Source organism: Olea europaea, chromosome 11 (genome assembly GCF_002742605.1).
Source record: "Olea europaea var. sylvestris chromosome 11, O_europaea_v1, whole genome shotgun sequence".
NCBI classification, from domain to species: Eukaryota; Viridiplantae; Streptophyta; class Magnoliopsida; order Lamiales; family Oleaceae; genus Olea; species Olea europaea.
Genome location: NC_036247.1, coordinates 13,553,876 through 13,575,958, shown reverse-complemented (window position 1 = coordinate 13,575,958; position 22,083 = coordinate 13,553,876). Strand labels below are relative to the sequence as shown.

The 22,083-nt window shown below is 35.6% G+C and overlaps 2 protein-coding genes across 2 annotated transcripts in view; both read left to right on the top strand.

Moving 5' to 3' along the window:
* The first annotated feature begins 15,056 nt into the window (after nucleotides 1-15,056).
* On the top strand, nucleotides 15,057-17,265 carry LOC111404489 (BAG-associated GRAM protein 1-like). The gene is made up of 3 exons (XM_023033286.1): nucleotides 15,057-15,481; nucleotides 17,006-17,056; nucleotides 17,203-17,265. The coding sequence occupies exons 1-3, from the start codon at nucleotides 15,299-15,301 to the stop codon at nucleotides 17,263-17,265; spliced, it is 297 nt and encodes a 98-aa protein (XP_022889054.1). The 5' UTR covers nucleotides 15,057-15,298.
* Nucleotides 17,254-22,083, top strand: part of LOC111403478 (BAG-associated GRAM protein 1-like) — a 25,755-nt gene continuing 20,925 nt past the window's right edge. Inside the window, exons 1-6 of the mRNA XM_023032004.1 lie at nucleotides 17,254-17,326; nucleotides 17,421-17,471; nucleotides 17,618-17,715; nucleotides 20,151-20,226; nucleotides 21,578-21,706; nucleotides 21,808-21,851. Of these exons, the coding sequence (XP_022887772.1) occupies nucleotides 17,291-17,326; nucleotides 17,421-17,471; nucleotides 17,618-17,715; nucleotides 20,151-20,226; nucleotides 21,578-21,706; nucleotides 21,808-21,851 (434 nt within the window). The 5' untranslated portion in view covers nucleotides 17,254-17,290. The remainder of the gene's footprint in view (nucleotides 17,327-17,420; nucleotides 17,472-17,617; nucleotides 17,716-20,150; nucleotides 20,227-21,577; nucleotides 21,707-21,807; nucleotides 21,852-22,083) is intronic.

Here is a 22,083-nt window from a genome sequence, read left to right as displayed (position 1 = left end):
TACCAGGATTCAACTTAAATCTCTCTTATGTAGAGGTCAATAGTCCGAACCTTGGGGGACGCGATAGAAAGCCGTGAGGGGTAAGTGGGCGCAAGAACCACCCAACGCGGACAGTACATAAGCTAATGGCTTGGGCGAGAGGTTCGTGTCGCCTAAATGTAAATCTTTACATGCCTAAACATAAATTTTTATGTGATATTAGTATTATTGAATTTATATCATTTTTACTAACTTCTTACAAGGTTCATAGTAGTCAAAGATTTTGATTTGTTGGGAAGTGTGCAAAAAAAAAAAAACCTAATTATAGAATTTCAGTCTTGATATGGATTAGTAGTGTGGTGTCATAAGAAAATTAGTAAACCTAAACGATAACAATCCTAAGTACTGAAATATATATATATAGATCCATGGCATTTAACGCTCGTCAATCTACTACCATCCGATGGACTCAAGGTGTGGAGGAAATGTTACGTTTCATTTTATTTTCAAGCGTGACTTTATGTATCATTTAAGCTTGAATTCTATGAAATGATTATAAATGAATGTCTAGAAAGAAATATGTTATGCATGCTATTATACATTTAGGTATATTGATTAGAAATTCTATTAACATGTACTTTGATATCACTATAAAAATAAATATAATTAGACTCTTATGTGACAGACATGATTAGAATTTATTAGACTGTTAGAAAGGCCACGGCTTATAGAGCAGCGTTGAACCGTAGGTCCATCATTTAGTCTTATGACAATTTCGTTACTGACCCGACTTGTCCACTTGTCGAACACGTGCAAGACATCTATAAAAAATGCATGGCAGCTATGGAGGTAGGATTGGAGATTACGCATATTAAGGCTATGAATAATCTCGTACACTTACTTCCACCTCAATGGGGAGACATGGGAGTTATGGTTAGGAATGAGATGTTAAAAGGTAATCCCCCAGAGCATCCAAACACGATTGAGTTTGATATATATTGTCAGACCCTTTTAGATAGGTGGAGTGAAAGTTTAGAACGCGAACTGGAGATAGGAAATGAGCTCGATGATGAGCCAGAGCCCGAGCTAGAACCTCAAATTGAGTTGGACCCAGAGGAAGATCCTGAATGGAAGCATGAGGATGACTTTGTGCTGGAGTTAGAGAACAATCATGAGCATGAACCTGAGCCACTGGTTGAGATAGACGTAGAGTCCGGGCCTGAAGCAGAAGACTCCTCCCAAGATGAAGCTCCATTAAAGAAGATTCACAGAATTCATAGGGATTAGAAATTTAGATTCCATTTCCTTAGTACTGTGATATCTTTTCCTTTATATTATTGAAAATAATAATAATAATAATAATAATAATAATAATTTCCTTTGAGCTACTGTGTTGTCCAATATTCCTAAGACAACATTTATTTTGTTAATTTAAAGGAGCGAGACAACAAGATCAAGCAAATATGTTTAGGGATCTGATGAGGGCAGTACATGACCTTGGTAGGAATCAAGTACCCACACCAACTCCTCATAATGGGTCGACAAATGCTAACACCACAAGTTCAATTGTGAAGCAGTTTCACCATTTCAAACCTTTTTCTTTTGACGGCAAGGCAGACCCTTTGGCAGCCGAGGAATGGTTAAGAAGGTTAGAACGAATCTACAAACACATGGCATGCATTGACGCACAAAAGGTATCATGTGCCGAGTTTATGCTGGTCGGAGGGAGTCTGCTTCGCGCACTAGAACGGAAGTGCAACAATGTACTATGACTTGGGCACAGTTCAAGGAAGAGGCAATGATAAAATACTTTTCCCAATCACTGAGGGATCGGAGAGAGGCAGAGTTCCTACAGTTGAAACAAGGAAATATGTCGCTTAATGAGTATGAAAAGAAGTTTGAACAACTTTCTAGGTATGCTACATATCTTGTCGATACCGAGCCAAAGAAGGCTAGGAGGTTCGAATTAGGCCTGCGTTGGAGGAATCATGGCATCTCACCATAGGACCATATATAGTTAAGTGCTTCAATGAGCGCAGTCAATTTCTGATCGTTTAGAAATAAATCAGATGACTGAGAAGAATAATACATCATATGGGAAACGAAAGTAGAATGGATCGAATAAAGGGAAGGGATTTGGATAATTTAAGAAGTCCAATATGGGATCAGGATCAGGGTCAAGTAAACCAAATAAAGTTACTCCACGATACCCAAAGTGCAACAAAGCTCATGGAAGGGAGTGCTTGTTTGGGAAAAATGTGTGCTATCGATGTGGCCAAGAAGGTCATTTTGCTCCGAATTGCAAGGTATACCCACCTAAGAAGGATAATGAACGGGGCAGGAAAGTGAAAGCCAAAGCCTTTGCTTTAACTCGGGAAGAGGCAACAGAGGATCCAAGTGTAATGACAGGTATTCTATTAATATCTGAACTATATGCATATGTTCTTATAGACTCTGGAGCTACTCATTCATTTATCTCCACTGCATTTATTGCTAAATCATATACTGCATGTGAAAAATATGACAGTGTTCTGGAAATTTCTATTCCATCTGGTAGAATTTTGAATACCAATCAGATCGACTAGGGCAGTAAAATTAGTAATGGAAGGAGAAGAATTTGTAGTTGATCTACACCTCCTAGACATGAAAGATTTTGACGTTATTTTAGGGATGGACTAGTTGGGAAGCAATCACGCAACCGTTCGATTTTCGAAAAGGAAGTAGTTTCTCAAAGGCCTGGGGAGGATAAGTTTTGATTTTTCACCGTACGAGTTAAGTCTTTACCTCGACTCTATCGGCAATGAAAGCAGAAAAGATGTTAAAGAAAAGATCTTGTCAAGGATTTCTAGTAAGTATACATGGAACTCAACAATCGGAGCTTACGATTGGTAATGTGCTGATTGTATGAGTTTTCATTGATATATTTCCTGAAGACTTACCTGCGCCACCAGATAGGCAATTGGAGTTTACAATTGACCTCGTACCTCGTGCAACTCCAGTGTCTAGAGTTCCATACAGGATGGAGCCAAAGGAACTACAAGAATTAAAGATACAGTTGCAGGAGTTGTTAGATAAAGGTTTCATCCGACCAAGTACATCTCCTTGGGACGCACCGATTTTGTTTGTGAAAAAGAAGGATGGATCAATGAGGTTATGTATTGATTATAGGGAACTGAACCGATTGACAATCAAGAACAAATATCCTCTTCCTCGGATTGAAGATCTCTTTAATCAATTGAACGATGCAACAGTATTTTCCAAAATTGATTTGAGGTCGAGCTATCATCAGTTGAAGGTGAAGGCAAATGACATTCCAAAGACAGCATTTAGAACTCGCTATGGTCATTATAAGTTCACAGTAATGCCCTTTGGATTAACAAATGCCCCTACAGTATTTATGAATTTAATGAATAGGGTATTCCACCAATATTTAGATCAATTTGTCATTGTCTTCATTGATGACATTTTGGTGTATTCAAGGAATAAGGATCAACACAAAGAACAACTCAAAATAGTGTTGGAGACACTACAAAGGGAGAAGTTGTATGCCAAATTCAAGAAATGTGAATTTTGGCTTGATCGTATAGTTTTTCTTGGTCATGTGGTTACGGCATAAGGAATTGAAGTGGACCCTAGTAAAGTTGAAGTGGTAACAAACTGGTCCCGACCAACAAATGTAGGCGAAGTTCGTAGTTTCTTGGGACTAGCCAGTTATTATCGGAGATTCATTGAAGAATTCTCCAAAATAGCCGGGCCAATGACCCAAATAACCAAAAAGGTTGTAAAATTTCAGTGGACTGAGAAATGTGAGGAAAGCGTCCACGAACTGAAACAAAAATTGGTTAAAGCTCTAGTTTTAGCTATACCAGAGGGTTCAGATGGATTCGTTATATACAGTGATGCATCCAAACAAGGTTTGGGATGTATACTGATATAGTTGGGAAAGGTGATCGCATATGCCTCTAGACAATTAAAACAACATGAGCAAAACTACCCTACGCATGATCTAAAGTTGGCAGCGGTAGTACACACTCTAAAGATATGTCGTCACTACCTTTACTGGAGAAAGTGCGAAATCTATACAGATCATAAGAGTTTGAAATACTTCTTCACTCAAAAGAATCTGAATATGAATATGAAACAAAGAAGGTGACTAGAGTTAGTTAAGGATTATGATTGCACTATCTATTACTATCCGAGTAAAGCTAATATAGTCGCAGATGCTCTTAGTAGGAAGCCAGTAGGACAACTAGCTGCCTTACCCACAGCTCAAGTGCAGTTGATAAAGGAGTTTGATAAATTGAAATTGGAAGTTGTCATTCCACAAACTCAAGTTATTGTAAAAATTTCAGCATTTAAGATACCCAAGATTTACTTCTAAATTTTGGAAGAGCATGCAGGGAGCTATGGGGACAAAGTTAAATTTCAGCACTGCCTATCATCCTCAATTTGATGGACAGTCTGAAAGGACTATTCGAATCTTAGAAGACATGCTTCGAGCATGTGTCTTGGATTTAGCAGGTAGTTGGGAGTCACATTTGTCATTAGTGGAGTTTGCATACAATAAGAGCTTCCAGACTACTATTGGCATGGCTCCTTATGAAGCTCTCTATGGTAGAAGATTTAAATCCCCAATTCATGGGGATGAAGTCAGAGAAAAATGAATTTTGGGTCTAGAGATTATTGCAAGGATAGTGCAAGCAATTGATAAAATTAGGGACAGAATAAAATCTGCTCAAGATAGACAAAAGAGTTATGCAGATTAACGGAGAAAATCGATAGAATTTGGAGTCGGCGAGAAAGCGTTTCTAAAAGTGGCACCCATAAAAGGAGTTCTTAGATTTGGTAAGAAGGGAAAGTTGAGACCTCAATTCATAGGTCCTTTCGAAATTCTAGATAAAATTGGGAATGTAACGTATCGTCTAGCATTGCCACCTAGACTATCAGCAGTATATAATGTATTCCACGTGTCGATGTTTAGAAAGTATGTGCATGATCCCGAATATGTGATAAGCTATGATTCATTGGAGGTACAAAAAGATCTAACATATGAAGAGACTTCTTTGGGGATTATCGAAAGGAAAACACATACATTAAGGAATAAAGAAATTGCTTTAGTTAAAGTTCGATGGAAAAATCATGGAGTCGAAGAGGCTACTTAGGAAAAAGAAGAAGAAATAAAAGCCAAGTATCCAGAGCTATTCGGCTAAATAAGGTAATTTCGAGGACGAAATTATTTTAAAGGGGTAAAGATGTAACACTCCGAATTTTAAATTTTTCTACGTGGGCTGGTAATTTAGCAAATAAAATAATCCATGTCCAACATTGTCGTCACACTAAAGTCAACAAGTTGAAGTGATAAACACGTCTCACTTAATTGCATAAATGGTTTATTTCGCAAACATATACTTTTAATGTATCGTAACTTATTTGGGTCGAATATTTAAGTATTTTAGAAGTTGATGAAATATATCAAATATTATACTCATTTTTTAGCTCGTATTAAATAATATAATTTGGGTTCAAGAAAAAGTAATTTTGGGTTAGTCCTGTCCGAGTTATTTTAATAAAAAGAAAATTGTTAACCTTTAATATTTTATTAAAATTATATATATTAAATAAATAAATAAAAAGATACGATTCATGTAGGAATTCCAAAAGATAGTAAACATAATTACTAAAATAATTATCCTAATTAAGTATTAATTAACCCGAAATTCATTGATTTTAAATTATGTCACCAACATTTTGAATTCCTTGTTATGAGCGAGTGATTATATATATGGTGCGAGATGAGAGTATTTTGTATTAGAAATTTTTTGAGTTCATTTTTATTTTAACACACACACACACTCTATTTACTTCCATATTATCATTTCAAATCATTTTTGTTTCAGAATATTGGGTGTTAATTGAGGTAAGAATACATGATACAAGTGGTAAATTCTTATCCTTGATATTTATGTAAAGTTGGCATGAAATACCATAAGGCCTTTGGGTCGAATTATATGTTAAATCCTTCAGGATGGACCGTCAGGTCAAAGAAAAGAAGTTAAATCCTATGGGATGGACCTTTGGTTAATATGTTAAATCCTACGGGATATGAAGATTCTTAAGAAATTCCTCGAGCTATTGGAATCGCGACCAGTTGCTCTAAATTTAAGAAATGTCGGTATGTTATACTATATTATGTTTATATCATGTTATAAAAATATGCACGTATTTTTACTGAGTATTTTCAAAATACTCGCTCTTACAATACTTTTTAGATTAGATCGGGTCGTGTGGACGAGTGAAAAATTGACTAGCAATGCTTATGGGGTCATCAAGTAAAGTTTCTAGAAAACTAATCGTGAAATTCTATTTAAAAGAATATCATTATTTTAATTTTTATGCATGGTATTTAATATTTTTTCTTAGAGTACGAGCATTCAACACTTTATGTTGAATTTTAATTTACAGTTTGAGATGGGATATTTCAAGATTTTATTTTAAATCATTATTTTGACATTTTTGAATTGTCGACCACATTTTGATCACTAAAATGAAAAGGTTATATTTCCGCTTAAATTAGATAGAGAAAAGCTTGGGTAGCACCTCGACCATATTTTAATTTAAAAATAATATAATAATATGAAAAAGTTCGGGCGTCACAGTTTGCGTTTTTTTGTATTCGCGTTAGCTTATATACTATCCGCTTTGGGTGGGCCTTGCGCCCACTTATCCCTTACGACTTTCTTCGCATTTCCCAGGATTCGAACTCTTGACCTCTACATATGCCAGATGTACCAGGATTCAACTTAAGTCTCTCTTATGTAGAGGTCAAGAGTTCGAATCTTGGAGAACGCGAAGAAAGTCGTAAGGGGTAAGTGGGGGCAAGGCCCACCCAAAACGGACAGTACGTAAGCTAACGGTTTGGGCGAGAGGACCGGGTCGTTACACAAGGATTACTATTTTCATCAGAAAATGACTTTAAATTGACTACATATTGTGATGTTGACTGGGTTGGATGTCCAACTATAAGAAGATCAGTGACACGATATTGCATTTACATTGGTAACTCACTTATTTCTAGGAGAACAAAGAAACAAACAACCATTTCAAGATCTTTTGCTGAGGCAGAATATTGAGCCATGACAATAGTAACATGTGAACTAACTTAGTTTAGATATCTGTTCAAAGATCTCGGGATACTAATCAAAGCACCAACAAACTTGCATTGTGACAACAAGGCAGCTTTACACATAGTTGCAAATCCAATTTTCCACGAGAGAACTAAACACATTAAGATGGATTGTCAGGTGGTTCGAGACAAGATTGAACTTGGTCAATTAACTACAAAATTTGCTGCATCTCAGACACAGGTTGCAGAATTATTTACTAAAGCTCTTGGAAGGGGTCCCTTTTATTCACACATGAGCAAGTTGGGGACAATTAATATTCATGCTCCAACTTAAGGGGGAGTGTTGAAATGTGTAAATAAATCATTACAGAAAGATTGAGAGGTTCCAAGGATATTAGCTATGATAGAGATTAGTTTGAATTTAAATTAAAGTAGCTATTTTCGTGGGATTAGTTATGTGAATTCTTGTATATAACCTACACATGTATTTTGCATAACTTAATAAAGTTGAGTATATTTCTCCTTCAATTACTTCAGATTTTTCTGTGATCACCGGATTTTTCATGGTATCAAAGCCATTCCATAAATTTCAAGATTGGTCTGCTCAAATGAGCCACCATCTTGCAAGGGTATGTTGAGAAATAAAAATCTCACATCAGTTAAATACCGAAATATTGATCAACTTAAAAAGATTTTGGGCTACTTCTCTTAATAAGGTTGGCTTTATTAAGATGGATCACAAGTCTTAACATGGTACCTTATTAAGATAGATTTTAAGTCTTAACAAAATAATGTGTACCTTTACTTGTATTGGGCTATTTAGTATTCAATTCTGCTGGGTGCACAGATTTTGGGCTCACAGAAAATGTCCAGATGAGCTGGCATAAAAGAAAAATAAAAACAAAAAAAATAAATCAGAAAAGTCAGACCAACTGTCCCGTCCTATTTAATCCCCTTTCAACGACCCAACACTCATTCTCCCACCCCATAAACCTGTCGATTGGAGAAAGAAATCCCAAGAGTTCACCGTCGGCTAGGTTGTCACCTCCAGCAAATTTATTGTACCAAACAACGAAGAAGCTTAAGCTTTTCATGAAACCCTTATCTCCTACCCATTTTACCGTGGTCGTAACTCTCCGGCTGCCATTGTTCAACCGTTCCAGCAAAAGGGGACGTCTTCAAATCTTATCTCTTACCCATCCTTTGCACATTTGTTGAACGGTAAGTGTTTTGAGTTTTTTATAATTATAATGTTATTCGAAGAAGAAGACGGAGAGCATACAAGAATAACAGGAAATTCAAAATTACCATCTTCCTCTATTTTGCAGTTCTATAATGTTCTGTTGGATTTTGTTGTCCTTCATTTATTTTTGGTAATTTAATTTTGTAAATTGTGTATATAAAAACTTGATTCTCACATATTTATGCTAACTTATAAACTTGCAATTGGTAGAACTATAAGGTAGAAAGTTAAATTTTTAGTGCATATCATCCAATAACCATGAAGAAATTGTAATGAAAGACTTTGACAAGCTTCAGAAAGAGAAAAAGAAGTTGAAAGAGTTCAAATTCTACTCCAGTTTTGAATGAAATAAAAGCAGCACTTCTTCATGCTGTAGTCAACATTTGTGTTTGTAATTAAGTTAGATAGAGTCAAGTTAACTGCCAGCAAATGTTAAGAGACATTGTCCACTAAGTTTTTGATTATTGCTTTCTTTACCTGTTCATTATATTTTTCATTGGGTTTTTGATTTTGATTGCAATTTGGTGGTATAAGCTGCACAATTTCCAACCCCTCTAAATATTGTTTGCCATGAAGGGATGAGAGGGAGGAATTTCGGTGTTTGTCACAGTTGTAGAAGCTCCGATCACTACTTCAAAGATTGCAAGAGAAAAGTTCCTTGTCCACGGTGTGTAGTCGGAATTCGAAAATGTTTTAAAGTTGAAAAGGAAGGCAATAAAAAAGGCCGATTTTTCAGAACTTACAGAAGCTCTTGTGGATTTTTTGACTGGGTAACAATGGAAGAATTGAGTGTAGAGTCAAGTACCATTAATAAAGTGATGAATCCTACTGCCAATGAGGAAATCAACGAGTAACCAGGCATGTTCGAACATCTAGCTCGAATTGCAAACGAACAAAATGTCGAGATTTTGTTGAACTTGACATTTCGCAAAGGAAAAGAGCCGTCGAAGGATAATGGAAAAGGAAAGGGGCCAGAATGAAGATTAATTATATTCATTCTTGCACTTACTTTAGTTTGAGTTGTTGGGGTTGTGATGTCATGAAAGGATGGAAAAAAAATGGAAGAACCCAACAAGTGTTATTATTCTAGTTTGCACTAACTTTATTTTAGTTTTGTCTTGAACATTTTGGTAATTTAAAGTAGTGATCGACATTGTGTGCATGAATTAGCTTGTTGAATTTATTTCATGGCACATGGCTTTTTTGTGGGCATGTATCTATTTTCGAATTCTTAATTTGACTTCATGAATTTTCTTGCTGGATACAATGGCTCAATGGGTCACTTGCTAGTTTTAGCCTTAATAGAGAATAAAAAAAATGTAAGCCGATAGCATAATGGAGTAATCAAAGAGGTGGTTGGACATGTGATGGTGGCTGTCCCATAGTGGAGTAATTACAGTTTTGTTACGAAGTTTCTGTTTTTTGAAATGAAAACACAAAAGTATGAATTTGCGGCGCTAGAACCTGATATCAATTAAATAATAGCTACAAGAGTCCTCATATTACAAACCATTTTAAAGATACTCAACCCATACTTTGTTCTTTACAAGATGATCATAGGCTAAACCATTCAAGTCGCAATAATTCAACAAAATGCGGAAGCAAACAACTCTAAGAATACTGAAACTATCAAGAAGATAGCAATCTTTTATGGCAAAAATGATTGTCGGGGCTATGGTTTTTCAACGTAAACAGTTATTTCATGGCACATGAGTTTAACAAAATTCTTCTCTTCTAAAAAAAAAATAACATAAATAATTTCACCTCCTACAGTAACTAATCAAATTCATTTCTCCATTGTTAAAGATACATGCCTAAACAAATAGGAATCCTGAATATTCAGTCCCAACCATCACATAAACACGCACCCGAATTCAAAAAGGAAAAGTTGCAACTAAAAGCTTGGTGAAAATTGTTAGATTTTTACTGTGGCCTCTTGGCAAAAGTGATCATGAACCATCTTCGGAAGCAGAAATCCACATCCTTTAATATTGCTTTGTTGGCTTAAAAAATGACTCATTTCTAGTCTAGTCTTCTTCTTCTTCTCTTCTTCCTCCTCTTCCAGTTAGTACTTAGCTAGCGCCACCTTGTTGGGAAAAATGTGGATGGTAGTATGGAATCGAAAGACCTATTATAGAATATGAACATAAGCACATGCATAGTACAAAATCAAATGGAAATGGAAAGATGTGAACATGTGTAAACCTTGAGAGGTCAACATGGGATTTGTTGACGTTGGATGGACCAAACTCGAGGTTAGCAGGTGCTGCGGGTATGCATGCCTTTCAACGTCCCCCTACATCAAACAATAACTCAATTATTAGTATCGAACAAATAATGGTATTAAACTAAGTCACATGAATATACTAACCAACAATAGTTTTGAATATGAAAAAGGAGCCTGCATTAAATATGGTTGAGATGCTTAAACGACGGGTGCAACTAATGGCGTGTTACTGCGACTCGACCTTTGCCTCTTTCCCTTTGATGTAGTCTGCACGTAAACATGTCTTACAAATATGATGTAGTGTAATATAGTTTACATTAACAAAAGTAATGACGACCATACCTTTGGTTTCTTTGATGAGGACTCCAACAGACCTTTTTTTCGAGGTTTCTTTGGTGCGCCCTTTTTATTGCTCGACATAGGATCACGTACGCACCCGCTTGCATTTTCTAAGTCACAAACAACATGTGAAATGAAATTACTCTCACTATCTGACTTTATCGCGAGTAGCTCTTGTTTTTGGTTACTTATCCATGCCTTTATCGCCAGGAACCGCACTTCATTATCGACAGCGAGGTTTACAACCTCCGCAAATTTTCGACACATTTCATCGTATCTCAACTGTTCGGGAGTACTAACCAAACCATCGTAATTAACTGCAACGCTTGTGTGTGCTCTGCAAACATCTCGCCTCCATCGCCGTAGTATATACCTCTCAGGCAGTGATGTGACATCATCACGGATCAGTATGACGATAGCATGTCGACACAAAATTCCTCTAAACTCAAACAAGTGACAACTACAAACAATTTCACACGTATCTCTATGGAACGAGACAAAGAACTTTTTTATCTTTCGTCACTTGTCAAACATGACGGCCTCACGTAGTTCGTACGTTATCCCTGCATTACCATCCATAGTAGATATGATGTCACAATAAACCTTCCCATTGAGTTCGACTTGAACTTCCCTGAATTTCGAAATGGTATAACACTTCTGATACTACTTCTCCATTTCAAACGTTGTTGTACACGGTACCATTTGCGAGTATGACTTGAAGTCAGCCTGAAACTCCTTCTCAACTTTTTTCCTGAGTGCTCATTCATATTGCTCGACAAACTATTTTAACGAGGTCTTCGAATGAACATACCCATCGAAGAACGCATTCATACTCTCAATGCGTTGAGTTGTTGACATTCCTACCCAAAATGTGGTCTTTAAATAGCAAGGAACCTATCGACCTCTATTTTCAAACAGTCCCGATAACCAATCATTACTATGCAAGTCATATGTGTCCAGTATCGCTCTCCAACCTTCTTCGAATTCTTCAACAAACTGTGAATCATACACCAAGCCATGTATACTCCAAAAAATTGAAGCCTTATCACTGTGGTATCCAAATTTTTCTAGCAATTTCTTCAGAATATGCCACAAACACTATCGATGTTTTGTATCCGGAAAATCAATCCCAATCGCATTTCGCATGGCCCTATCTTGATCAGTAATGATTTCGTGGGGAGCTTTTCCATACATACATTGAAGCCACGTCCTAAATAGCCACACAAAAGTATCTGTATCCTCATTCGACAACAAACCAAAATAGAGTAGTGTTGATTGTCCGTGATGATTAATGCCAACAAAAGGGGCGTAAGGCATATTGTACTTGTTAATTAAGTAAGTGGTGTCAAATGTGACAACGTCGTCGAATTCTTTGTACGCATCCCGACACCTATTATCTGTCCAAAATACATTTTTCAAACGAGACTCATCGTCCAAATCTATGCTGAAGTAGAATCCCGAGCATTGAGCTTGCATCCTCGAAAAGCAGGACTGTATTGCCGCGGCATCTCCTTCCCCAAGCCTTAATCGTCTCACTTGTTCAACATAATTTCTACAATCATTTTTCCACGCAAGTAATATTTTCATATCTACCTACTTCAACAACTACGGAGTCGTAGCTTTTATGTAATGTAATTCTTGCCATATCATTTACTTCAAGCTTCTGTTTCACATGTGAACTCAACTCCCGATTACAGCGATACAACCTCGACTTTGAAGGACTTGTTTTATGATTGTGGTTGAGGTGGACTTTGTTAATTCTCCAGATCCCATGATAATATGAACATGCAGTGATCCCGATTTTACAATTTGTTTGAATTGGTGGTTGAGGCTTCAAAGAACCGCTTGTACTAGTTGTTCTTCGGCCTTCACGACTACATGTGAGGGTGACATATTTCATTTTCCCATCATCCCCTCTTTCGAATTCCTTCTCTTAACTGGAAACCCAACATAATATGCATATCCTTTATAAAAGCCCCACAATTCTTTTTCTTCATTGAAGGTCATTCCCACCTTCGGCACCATCGGATCATTTTCTCCTAACGTTTGCTCTTTCAATGATATTATATTGTCCGTAACATTCTTATCAGCAGTGTCTTTCATATTTGCTCCTATTGTAACACAATGAGTGACAATGTTCAGTACATCTCATCCTTCAGTTATAGCCAATTTATAGAAACAGACAATTCTCAGATTCAAAATTTTATTTGGGCATTTTTACACCTTCTATTGTATTTATGAAGGGACAATCGCGGAATCAAATTCTTAGCCGTTTCACAATCAAAGATATCAATGCAGGGGTAATAAAAATCGAGGCATAAGTGTATGAAATATATGCCCAATGGTCATGCTTATTTGTAAAAATCAAGAAGTCATTTGCCTGTTAACAGTCTTAACCTTAGAAGAACAACTATAAAAATGACACTATCATCTTCAAGAAACATCAAGATATTGACACTATAAAAAGGACACTACCATCTCAAACAACCAACATTTACGAGTGTTTCGATTTGGCACTGTGCATTTTCAACAAATTTCTAAGAAAATGAAATCCATCTGAAACATAATGACATTACCTGAGCTTGACTCCACTAGGTTTTCCGGTGTCGGGGAATTGCAGATTCGGCCACTATCGGAGTTGGGCATCACCATCTTCACAGTTGGGGAGCAATGATTTCGATTTGGAGGGAAGGCTTTGCGAAGGACAATGATGGGTTGGGGGAAAGACTTGCAAAGGGCAATGACGAGTCAAGAGATTTCACCTTCACCGGATGTGAAATTCACGACCACAGTGAGAGTGAAATCGGCGGGGAAAAGAAGGCGGGACTTTTCCTTTTTGTCTTCAATGCCTTTGCCGGCTTCAATTCTACTGGGTAATAGATTTTCATTTGGCTTATTAGATTTTCAAAGTCAAACTGACCAGCTGCTCCATCACGTGAATAGCACATGGTTTCTAAAAATTTCAAATTTCTGTGCATTTTTCTGTGAACCAATTATGTACAAGAGGGATTTTTCCATCACATATCATATCACCATCAGTCATAAATATGTACATATTTATAGATAACAAAATGGTTATATATATTACTAGGTGGCAAAGGGTCACCAAATGTACGTGCTAATGATTATGATTTATTGAGCTCAGAATGGTACAATGATGTATTTTGTAAGAAAGGAGTCCTACATTTGATATCCATTGGACTGGTTGCATTAATAAATATCCATGAATCATGAGCACCATATTCCACACACTAGATATGTATTATACTCATTCCATGTTTTATTATTTTTTAGAGCATAATGGTTCGTCAAACACTAGAGTGCAACGGCGACAATGAGGCCTATCTTGTGATAATTCGGAGATTCATTATAGTGGGCACTGCTGTTTTTATCTTAAATATAAATATTGTATGAAGAGGAGTTTACTTTCACGAGCAATGCTACGTGTGCAAGGAAAAATTTATAGGGACTTTTATAGAATATCACATGGCAATATTTCATTAGATTTTAGGCCAAAAAAATATAAATAAAACAGTCAATCAAATACTGCTATTTCAACACTTGTAAAACGCTATGTACATTTTCCCTATACACGTATCATTTCTATACTTTCACTACCGTGCGATGTGAATTCAAATTATGTGGATGAAAGATGTGCCCATCCGTAAGCTTGGATTATCGTTAGAATAAGAGGGTCTACCTTAGTTTAGGAAATGACTTATAATAACTCAAAAGACAAATATCATGGCTGCGAGGTGAATGAACAATCTGTCTCGTTTTTTGGTGTGCATCTTTCCTTATAAGATTGAAATGAGGTCCTTGCTTGACTCAAATATAAGATTTCTTACAACTTGCATTAGTAACATCATAAACAATCTAAGATTTATTAAAATGCAGCCCCTACCCTCGTTCCCTTCCTAGCTTCCAACCTACTAATGGTCGAATGCCCTCAAACTCTCGTTATAGAGCTTTCTAATAGTCTTGTAGCTGGTTGACCAGACACTCAGTGGATGATCTTGGTCCATCGACACCAAATTGCTATAAAAGTAACTTTAGCTGAGAATTAACTTAATGACAATGAATACATCAGGGACCCCAGATGTAAATTTCTCTTTAATTTATTTTTTATTTTATTTTCCACGTTCATACGTTACAATTACGTTCTCCTCGATTCTCCCTCCCTTGGACACTCCGAGACACTCGTAAACACACTTGCGTATACAGTAAAGCGTATGGTCTGTTTATTGTGTAATACGATTTTCGTAATCAAAGTATAAAGTAAAAACCAGCATTTCAATCTTCTCGATCATAGTATCGTACACAATCTTCTTGATGTTCTTCTGCAGTTTCTAATTGTACATTCACAAATTCAAATAATTTTAAAGAAATGAGTGTGGTGGAAATGGCGACGGAGTGCCTGGTGCCGTCGTGGTGGGAGGTGCATGTCTCGGTGGCAGCCGCGGCCTTCGTGGTGGCGGCATACTGGTTCTTCACTCTCGCTGGCGATGGCGATCGGATAAGAGTAGAAAGTTCGTGTGGCAAGTCGGATGTAATTGATGACAAAGACAAGGTCGCCTAATTTTCCGCCATTTTGATGTAATTAACTTTGATGTTGATTTTTGTTATAATAACAATTTCGTAATTAAATAAGTCCGTCTGGTTCTCTAAATACTTCTGTTTCCTTTTCTTGTTTGGGAATTTACTTCCGCGGTACATTTTTTTGTACATATTGATGATAAAGATCAGACCAGTTCTCTAATTTCACCCCTAGTTATTATTCATTAAAAGTGACTAATTTTTTATGTCGATTCTTTGTTTTTAATCTTTTTTCGATAATTAGAGTGAGAGGAGTAAATGCCCTTCGTTTTGGATTGAGATCATGATGTTTAATTTCTGTCTTCTTCCCCTTCATAATTTTGTGCTAAAAGAATTCAGTTTTCTTGAACTGTTTATGTGAATTTGGTTTGCCTCTTTTTGTAATTAGTGATATATTAGTAAATCTTAGTGATTTTGCCCCTATTTTGCAGTGTTAATTTGAAGATTACGCCACCAAATGAGGCTAAATTCACATATTTTTTTAATGTTTTAGTATTTGATACTACATTAATTTCTGCTGGCTGGTCGGATTCTGTGGGCAATCCAACTCCACCCTACTATTCGCATTTTTTGTATGTCTTCGTGCTTGTGTGAAATATTTTTTGAAAACCGATTTTGTTGGAGAACGTGTGGTTAAAAAGTAGGAAAAGATTTTAGGAAGAAAAATGAATTTTTTGAGGATGTGTGGTCGAAAATTAGTGTAGTGGATAAGTGATTTTAAAATAATCAAAATCAAACAAGGCCTTAGTGTGGTGATGATGCTGTAATATATTTGACTGCTAAATAAATTAATTTACAGCCGGCTCTTTTATTTTTCTTTTTTAATTGCATGATAAGTGGCAAACCATGAACTTATTGAAAATTTTACCTAATCATATCTGAAAAGACTATCGAGTATTGACCATCTATCCTCATGAACTTATTGTACGCAAGCTAAATTATATAGTAGCAATTTTCCTTTTTTTTTTCTTTTTTTTTTTGAGCAGTTGTTCATTTATCTGTACTACAACATAAGTAACAGAAAAAACTGGTTTCAAACACTGAATATTGAAAAGCTACTCATTTGCATCCAATATTTGTTGAAGCTATAACACATGTAAAGAGCATGGGATCATAAATGGAAATAACTTGGTTCTCAATCTCACATAACTTGTTTGGCTGATGAGAACTCTTTTCCTCACAGAACGCAACTTGTGTGCTCAAAGACTTGTTTCAATTGCCAGTTTTATCTTCTAATGATTTCTTTATATTTGTACCTACGCTTTGACGTTGTCATAAAACTTTAACTGAAGCAATTCGCGATAACGTGCTTGTAGATATAATAGCCTCATACGAACTCTTGATATTTGGGAGTTCTTATTTGTTGTGATGGTAATGCATATGCTTCATCATCCAGTTAATATCGTACGTGCTATAATTTTCAACTTTTTATTTATTTATTTCCTTTTTTAGACTGATTTCCCACTTGATTAACATGCAGTTTGCACTTATTTTGCAGATGAGCCAGTTTAGAGGAGACCATCTAACTTTTTCTGCATATATGATTAAGGTAATCTTTTATTTTTTGTACTGGCAACTGCATTCTAATTTTGTTGTGCAATGTATGATGCTTGATCTGTCCTTATATGAAATTCTGATGTTGCAACAACCAATGTCCATTGAACACTGTTGTTTATAAGCATTCCCACGTTTCAGGTGGAACTGTTAGCAGCTAAGAATCTAATTGGTGCAAGCTTGAAGCCTCATACGAACTCTTGATATTTGGGAGTTCTTATTTGTTGTGATGGTAATGCATATGCTTCATCATCCAGTTAATATCGTACGTGCTATAATTTTCAACTTTTTATTTATTTATTTCCTTTTTTAGACTGATTTCCCACTTGATTAACATGCAGTTTGCACTTATTTTGCAGATGAGCCAGTTTAGAGGAGACCATCTAACTTTTTCTGCATATATGATTAAGGTAATCTTTTATTTTTTGTACTGGCAACTGCATTCTAATTTTGTTGTGCAATGTATGATGCTTGATCTGTCCTTATATGAAATTCTGATGTTGCAACAACCAATGTCCATTGAACACTGTTGTTTATAAGCATTCCCACGTTTCAGGTGGAACTGTTAGCAGCTAAGAATCTAATTGGTGCAAGCTTGAATGGCACATCAGATCCTTATGCAATTGTCACTTGTGGTGGGGAGAAGCGCTTCAGGTGATTACATCTGATTGGCTTCTTTCTTTTCAATAAAACTGAATTTTAGTCAGCTTTAATAATTTTATATAATATCGAAGTTCCTTTTTTTTCCTTTTTTTTTGGTATGTGCTGCTATTTTTATTTTAGTTCTAACACATTATACTTATTATTGGTGATGCAAACTTCACTAATTTATATATTTTAATTTCATTTTGTTTATACGCAACCTTTGGTAGAAGAATTTAGTTAGATGGCTTGTGGATGCATATCTTTCTATCTTATTTTATTTTTGTAGCTTCTGTTGAGTCTCTAGTTCTTTCAAAGTTTGTTGACCAATTAAATTCTTAATTCCTCGGAGATGTTGCGAGAGGCAATACACGAGTAGCACAGAGATGTCAAACAGAGAGCTCCTCGAGGGACTTTTGATCTAAGAATTATGGGATCTATTTAGCTTGATGATCATTTAAAAGGAATGAGAATATGATTCGAGGGAGCGTTGGGTTCTAGGCATGTATCACTTTTTTGGCCTTGATTAGTGGCAAGGATACTGTGGTTCAATTCGGTGCTAGTAGATCAATCTTAATGTAAAAACTGATAATAGAGCCCTCACGATTAGAGTTAGTATTGATCAGAGTATGTTAGAGGGCAAAGATTTGGACAATATAAGTTAGTGTAGTGAGTCTAAGATTTCAGAGTTGGTTCCTCGAGTGCCATAGTTGGTTGAGAACTACATCCAGTGCGAACATAGTCAAGATTAGCCTAATTTCTCGAGAATCATGCATTGACAAGGGCGTCAATGCCCTAGAGTGGTGAAGCGTATCACAGATTGGAATGCTCTTTCACCACTTCTCATCCTTTATTTTAGTGGCGAACTTTGGCACCTTAGGCCATTATAGGAGACGATGAAGGGAGATTTAAGATCATAAAGAATTAACTTGCCAAGTGGACAGGAATTGGTCAGAGTACTTGCTGTACTCTTTGGTACAACAGGCAAAAAAAATGTGGCTCAAATCTCACTGCTAGAACTTAGAAAAATTGAGTATGTGTTCAAACATTTGATAAAAGTAATCTCAGTTTGCATGTGTGAGGGGCATTTACATAACTAAATTCTCTCCCTTTTTAGGTTAAGCTTTTAGATGAGCTATTCAACAATAACTCTTGATGTTTGATGCGTAGAAGTAAACAAACTTATGCTCTCTGTAATTCGGTCTATGTGGATATTAAATCTTTGGTTTCCTTTAATTTGGTATTTTTTTTATTTTTTATTTTTCATTGTTTCTGTTGTTTTTATTTATGTTAACTAGAAATGAGGGTATAATGGGCTTCTCAACTAAAAGATGGACTATTAAACAATCAAATTGATGGATTGTGCCATTGAGACAAATTATGCTACAGAGCTAGAAGGTTGGAGAGACTGCTGTCAATAAAAATAGGTTTGGGCCAGTAGCAACGAGCTCCACTGGTTGAGGAATAACTGTGTAATTCTTCCTTCTATTGATACTTAAAATTTCAAACAGAAGCACGAAGTTCTAAAATAAGGAATTGAAAATTTTCCTAACTCAAAACTAGTAACGGTAAAACTAAATCATGATCTACTCTACGTTATTGCACCTAGAATAGTTGTTTATTATTTTGGGGGTTTTCGGGGGACCTCCACCAAAACTTGCTCTCTTTCCTCTTCTAGGAACGTGAGAGCAAGTTTTGAAAGCAAGGGATGTGGAGTTACTACCACCATTACAAGCATGTAAAATTTTTTTAGTATAATCTCGTATTTCTGACTAAAATACAAATATATGGAACCTTTTCTTTTTCCAAGTTGAGTGTAGCTTGAAGCCTTGGGGAGATCTTATTGGGTTGAATTTCTTAGGAACTTTGAGTCACATGACCTTCTTCGGCAAGCCAATCTGCCGTTTGTATTCCTTCACAATAGTGAGATCTTTTTCCAAATAGTATCACATTGTCTCGAATTTGATCTAATACACTTTGAACATTCCACGACCCCTTCCTTTTAAAAAGTACAATTGACAGACAAGCTTGAGAATGATTCAATCCGTACATAGTTATAGCCCATTCAGTTACAAAGTTCAATTCCTCCAAGTATTGCACACAATCAGCTTCATATTTCTTGTTAAAACCATAAAAGTCATTAAAGTCTACAATTCATCATTGTGTTTCTCTTACAATTCATCATTGTGTTTCTCTTACTAATAGGAAAACTTGATAAATTGATCTAAATAAATCATTTGTATAATACCGTCTGCATTTCAACAAGTTTACTGCATTTTCCCTAATGCCTGTTGTAGTTGCATTTTTTATTGCTTCGAATTTGAACACAGTTCTAGACATTTTACTCATTTTCTTGTATGCATAATTTTTCTTATTGATGTTTAATACCATATTTCTTAGTGATACAATTGCATGCATTTTTAAGATATAAACGGTGATTGCTGCAGTTCAATGGTTCCAGGGTCAAGAAATCCTATGTGGGGAGAGGAGTTCAATTTTTCTGTTGATGAGCTTCCTGTAGAGGTGGTTATGTTTCAATACTTTTGTGATTGTAAATGTGAAATATAACCCACTATATGTAAACTATGATGCTCGGTTTGCAGGCATTTTCTAATAAAATTTTACTTGTCGAAAGAAAAAGAACTTTTACTTTTCTTTTCTTTTTAGCCTAATTGACAACTTTTTTTTTAACATTTTTTTCATTGTCTTTCACAAATCAATGCTGGTTTATCATATCCATCTAATCTATATCAATCTGTGTATTTTCAAGCTATCACATATATATATTTAGAAATGTAATTTGAATTTCTGGGAAAAACTTTATCAGGCTCATTCCTTTGGAATGCTTCTTCAAGCATAATGATATTCTAATTAAGAAAATTGTTTTTAAAACCGTGCACGGCTTATGCCACGCGAGGCCTTCATTTAGAGCTAGGTTATACTTTTACTAAAAATTTCATTACATACCTCAAGGTGTTTGAGTTGTCTGCTTCTTGGTCTTGCCCTTTCTAAATCTTTTGTTACCTGCCTCAGCCTTTTAGGCTAGTTTCTTCACAGCATAGAACGTTTGAAGAGTTTTGGGTTGTTTTAAATATAACCCCTACACCCACCCACCCAGGGCAAAAAAGGGAGAATTGGATATTGCTTCAGCTTTTTGACGACAGATGTTCAGTGATAGTAGACTTGTGACACATAACATCACTCCTCTTTCTTTATATATTTTTCTTTCGTTGTCCCATGTTTTTATTATATTGACTGTTTATTTATTTATTACTATTATTTTGTGTGTGTGTGTGTGTGTGTTTAAAATTCGAAACAGACACATTTCTTAAATAGACAAGTTTCATTTCTTTTAACTGCCGGTGGTGTCTCATGGAGCAGTGGTCTTGTTCTACAATTACTGCTTTTTTAGTTAAATATTTGCTACTTTGTTTTATATATTTAGCTTGAAAATTAGGCTTTTAGTTTTGTTGGAATGTTGTTTTGTAAATTTATTAAATGGTTTATGGTTTGTTACAACTATATTTTTATAATTTTGTAATTTTTTGAATTATTGTAATGCTAAGGTTTACGCATTAAAGCACCTTGAGGCTTATACCTCACCTTGCGCAGGCAAACTTTTCAGTGCCCAATTTAGTCTTTTTAAAATTTTGACTTGCGTCTGAGTCCTAAACATTTTAATATCTACCTTGTGTTTATTATTAAAAAATGAGATTGTGTACAGGCCTCTTGTAACCTTGTGCATGAGCATCTATGGCCTTTAGCTATCAATAATATTATATCTTATGTTTCTGCTGTAAACATGTAAGTACTCAAGCGTGTTCTTCTACTTCTGGTTTCTTAATACAAGTCATTTACCCAATTGTATAAACAGATAAATGTGGCAATATATGATTGGGATATAATTTGGAAAAGTGCAGTTCTTGGTTCAATAACTATTCCCATCGAAAATGAAGGTCAAAATGCTACTGCATGGTATACTTTGGACAGCCCATCTGGGCAGGTAATATATTGCTCAAATTTTGTTCTTTTGAATATTTATTACACTTTCATTATAATTATTTTTCAGGTAACTTGAAACATGTTATTTATAATATTTGTCAGGTCTGTCTCCACATTGAAACGCTAAAACTCCATGTGAATTCCAGGTCCCTCTTCGTGATACATTTTTTCTTTTTCTTTTCTATTTCTATTCTTAATTTTAATGTTCACTTTCTCCTATCTCATTTCTTTTTGCATAAATATGAAATGATATTTTTTTAGCTTAGGCCTACATATATTTAGTAAAGTTAATCATATAGGAGGTCTCTGACGAATGTTCTCGTTCCTTCTATTTTTTTATTTTTTTTGGGTTGGGGGGGGGGGGGGGGGGGTTTTGCC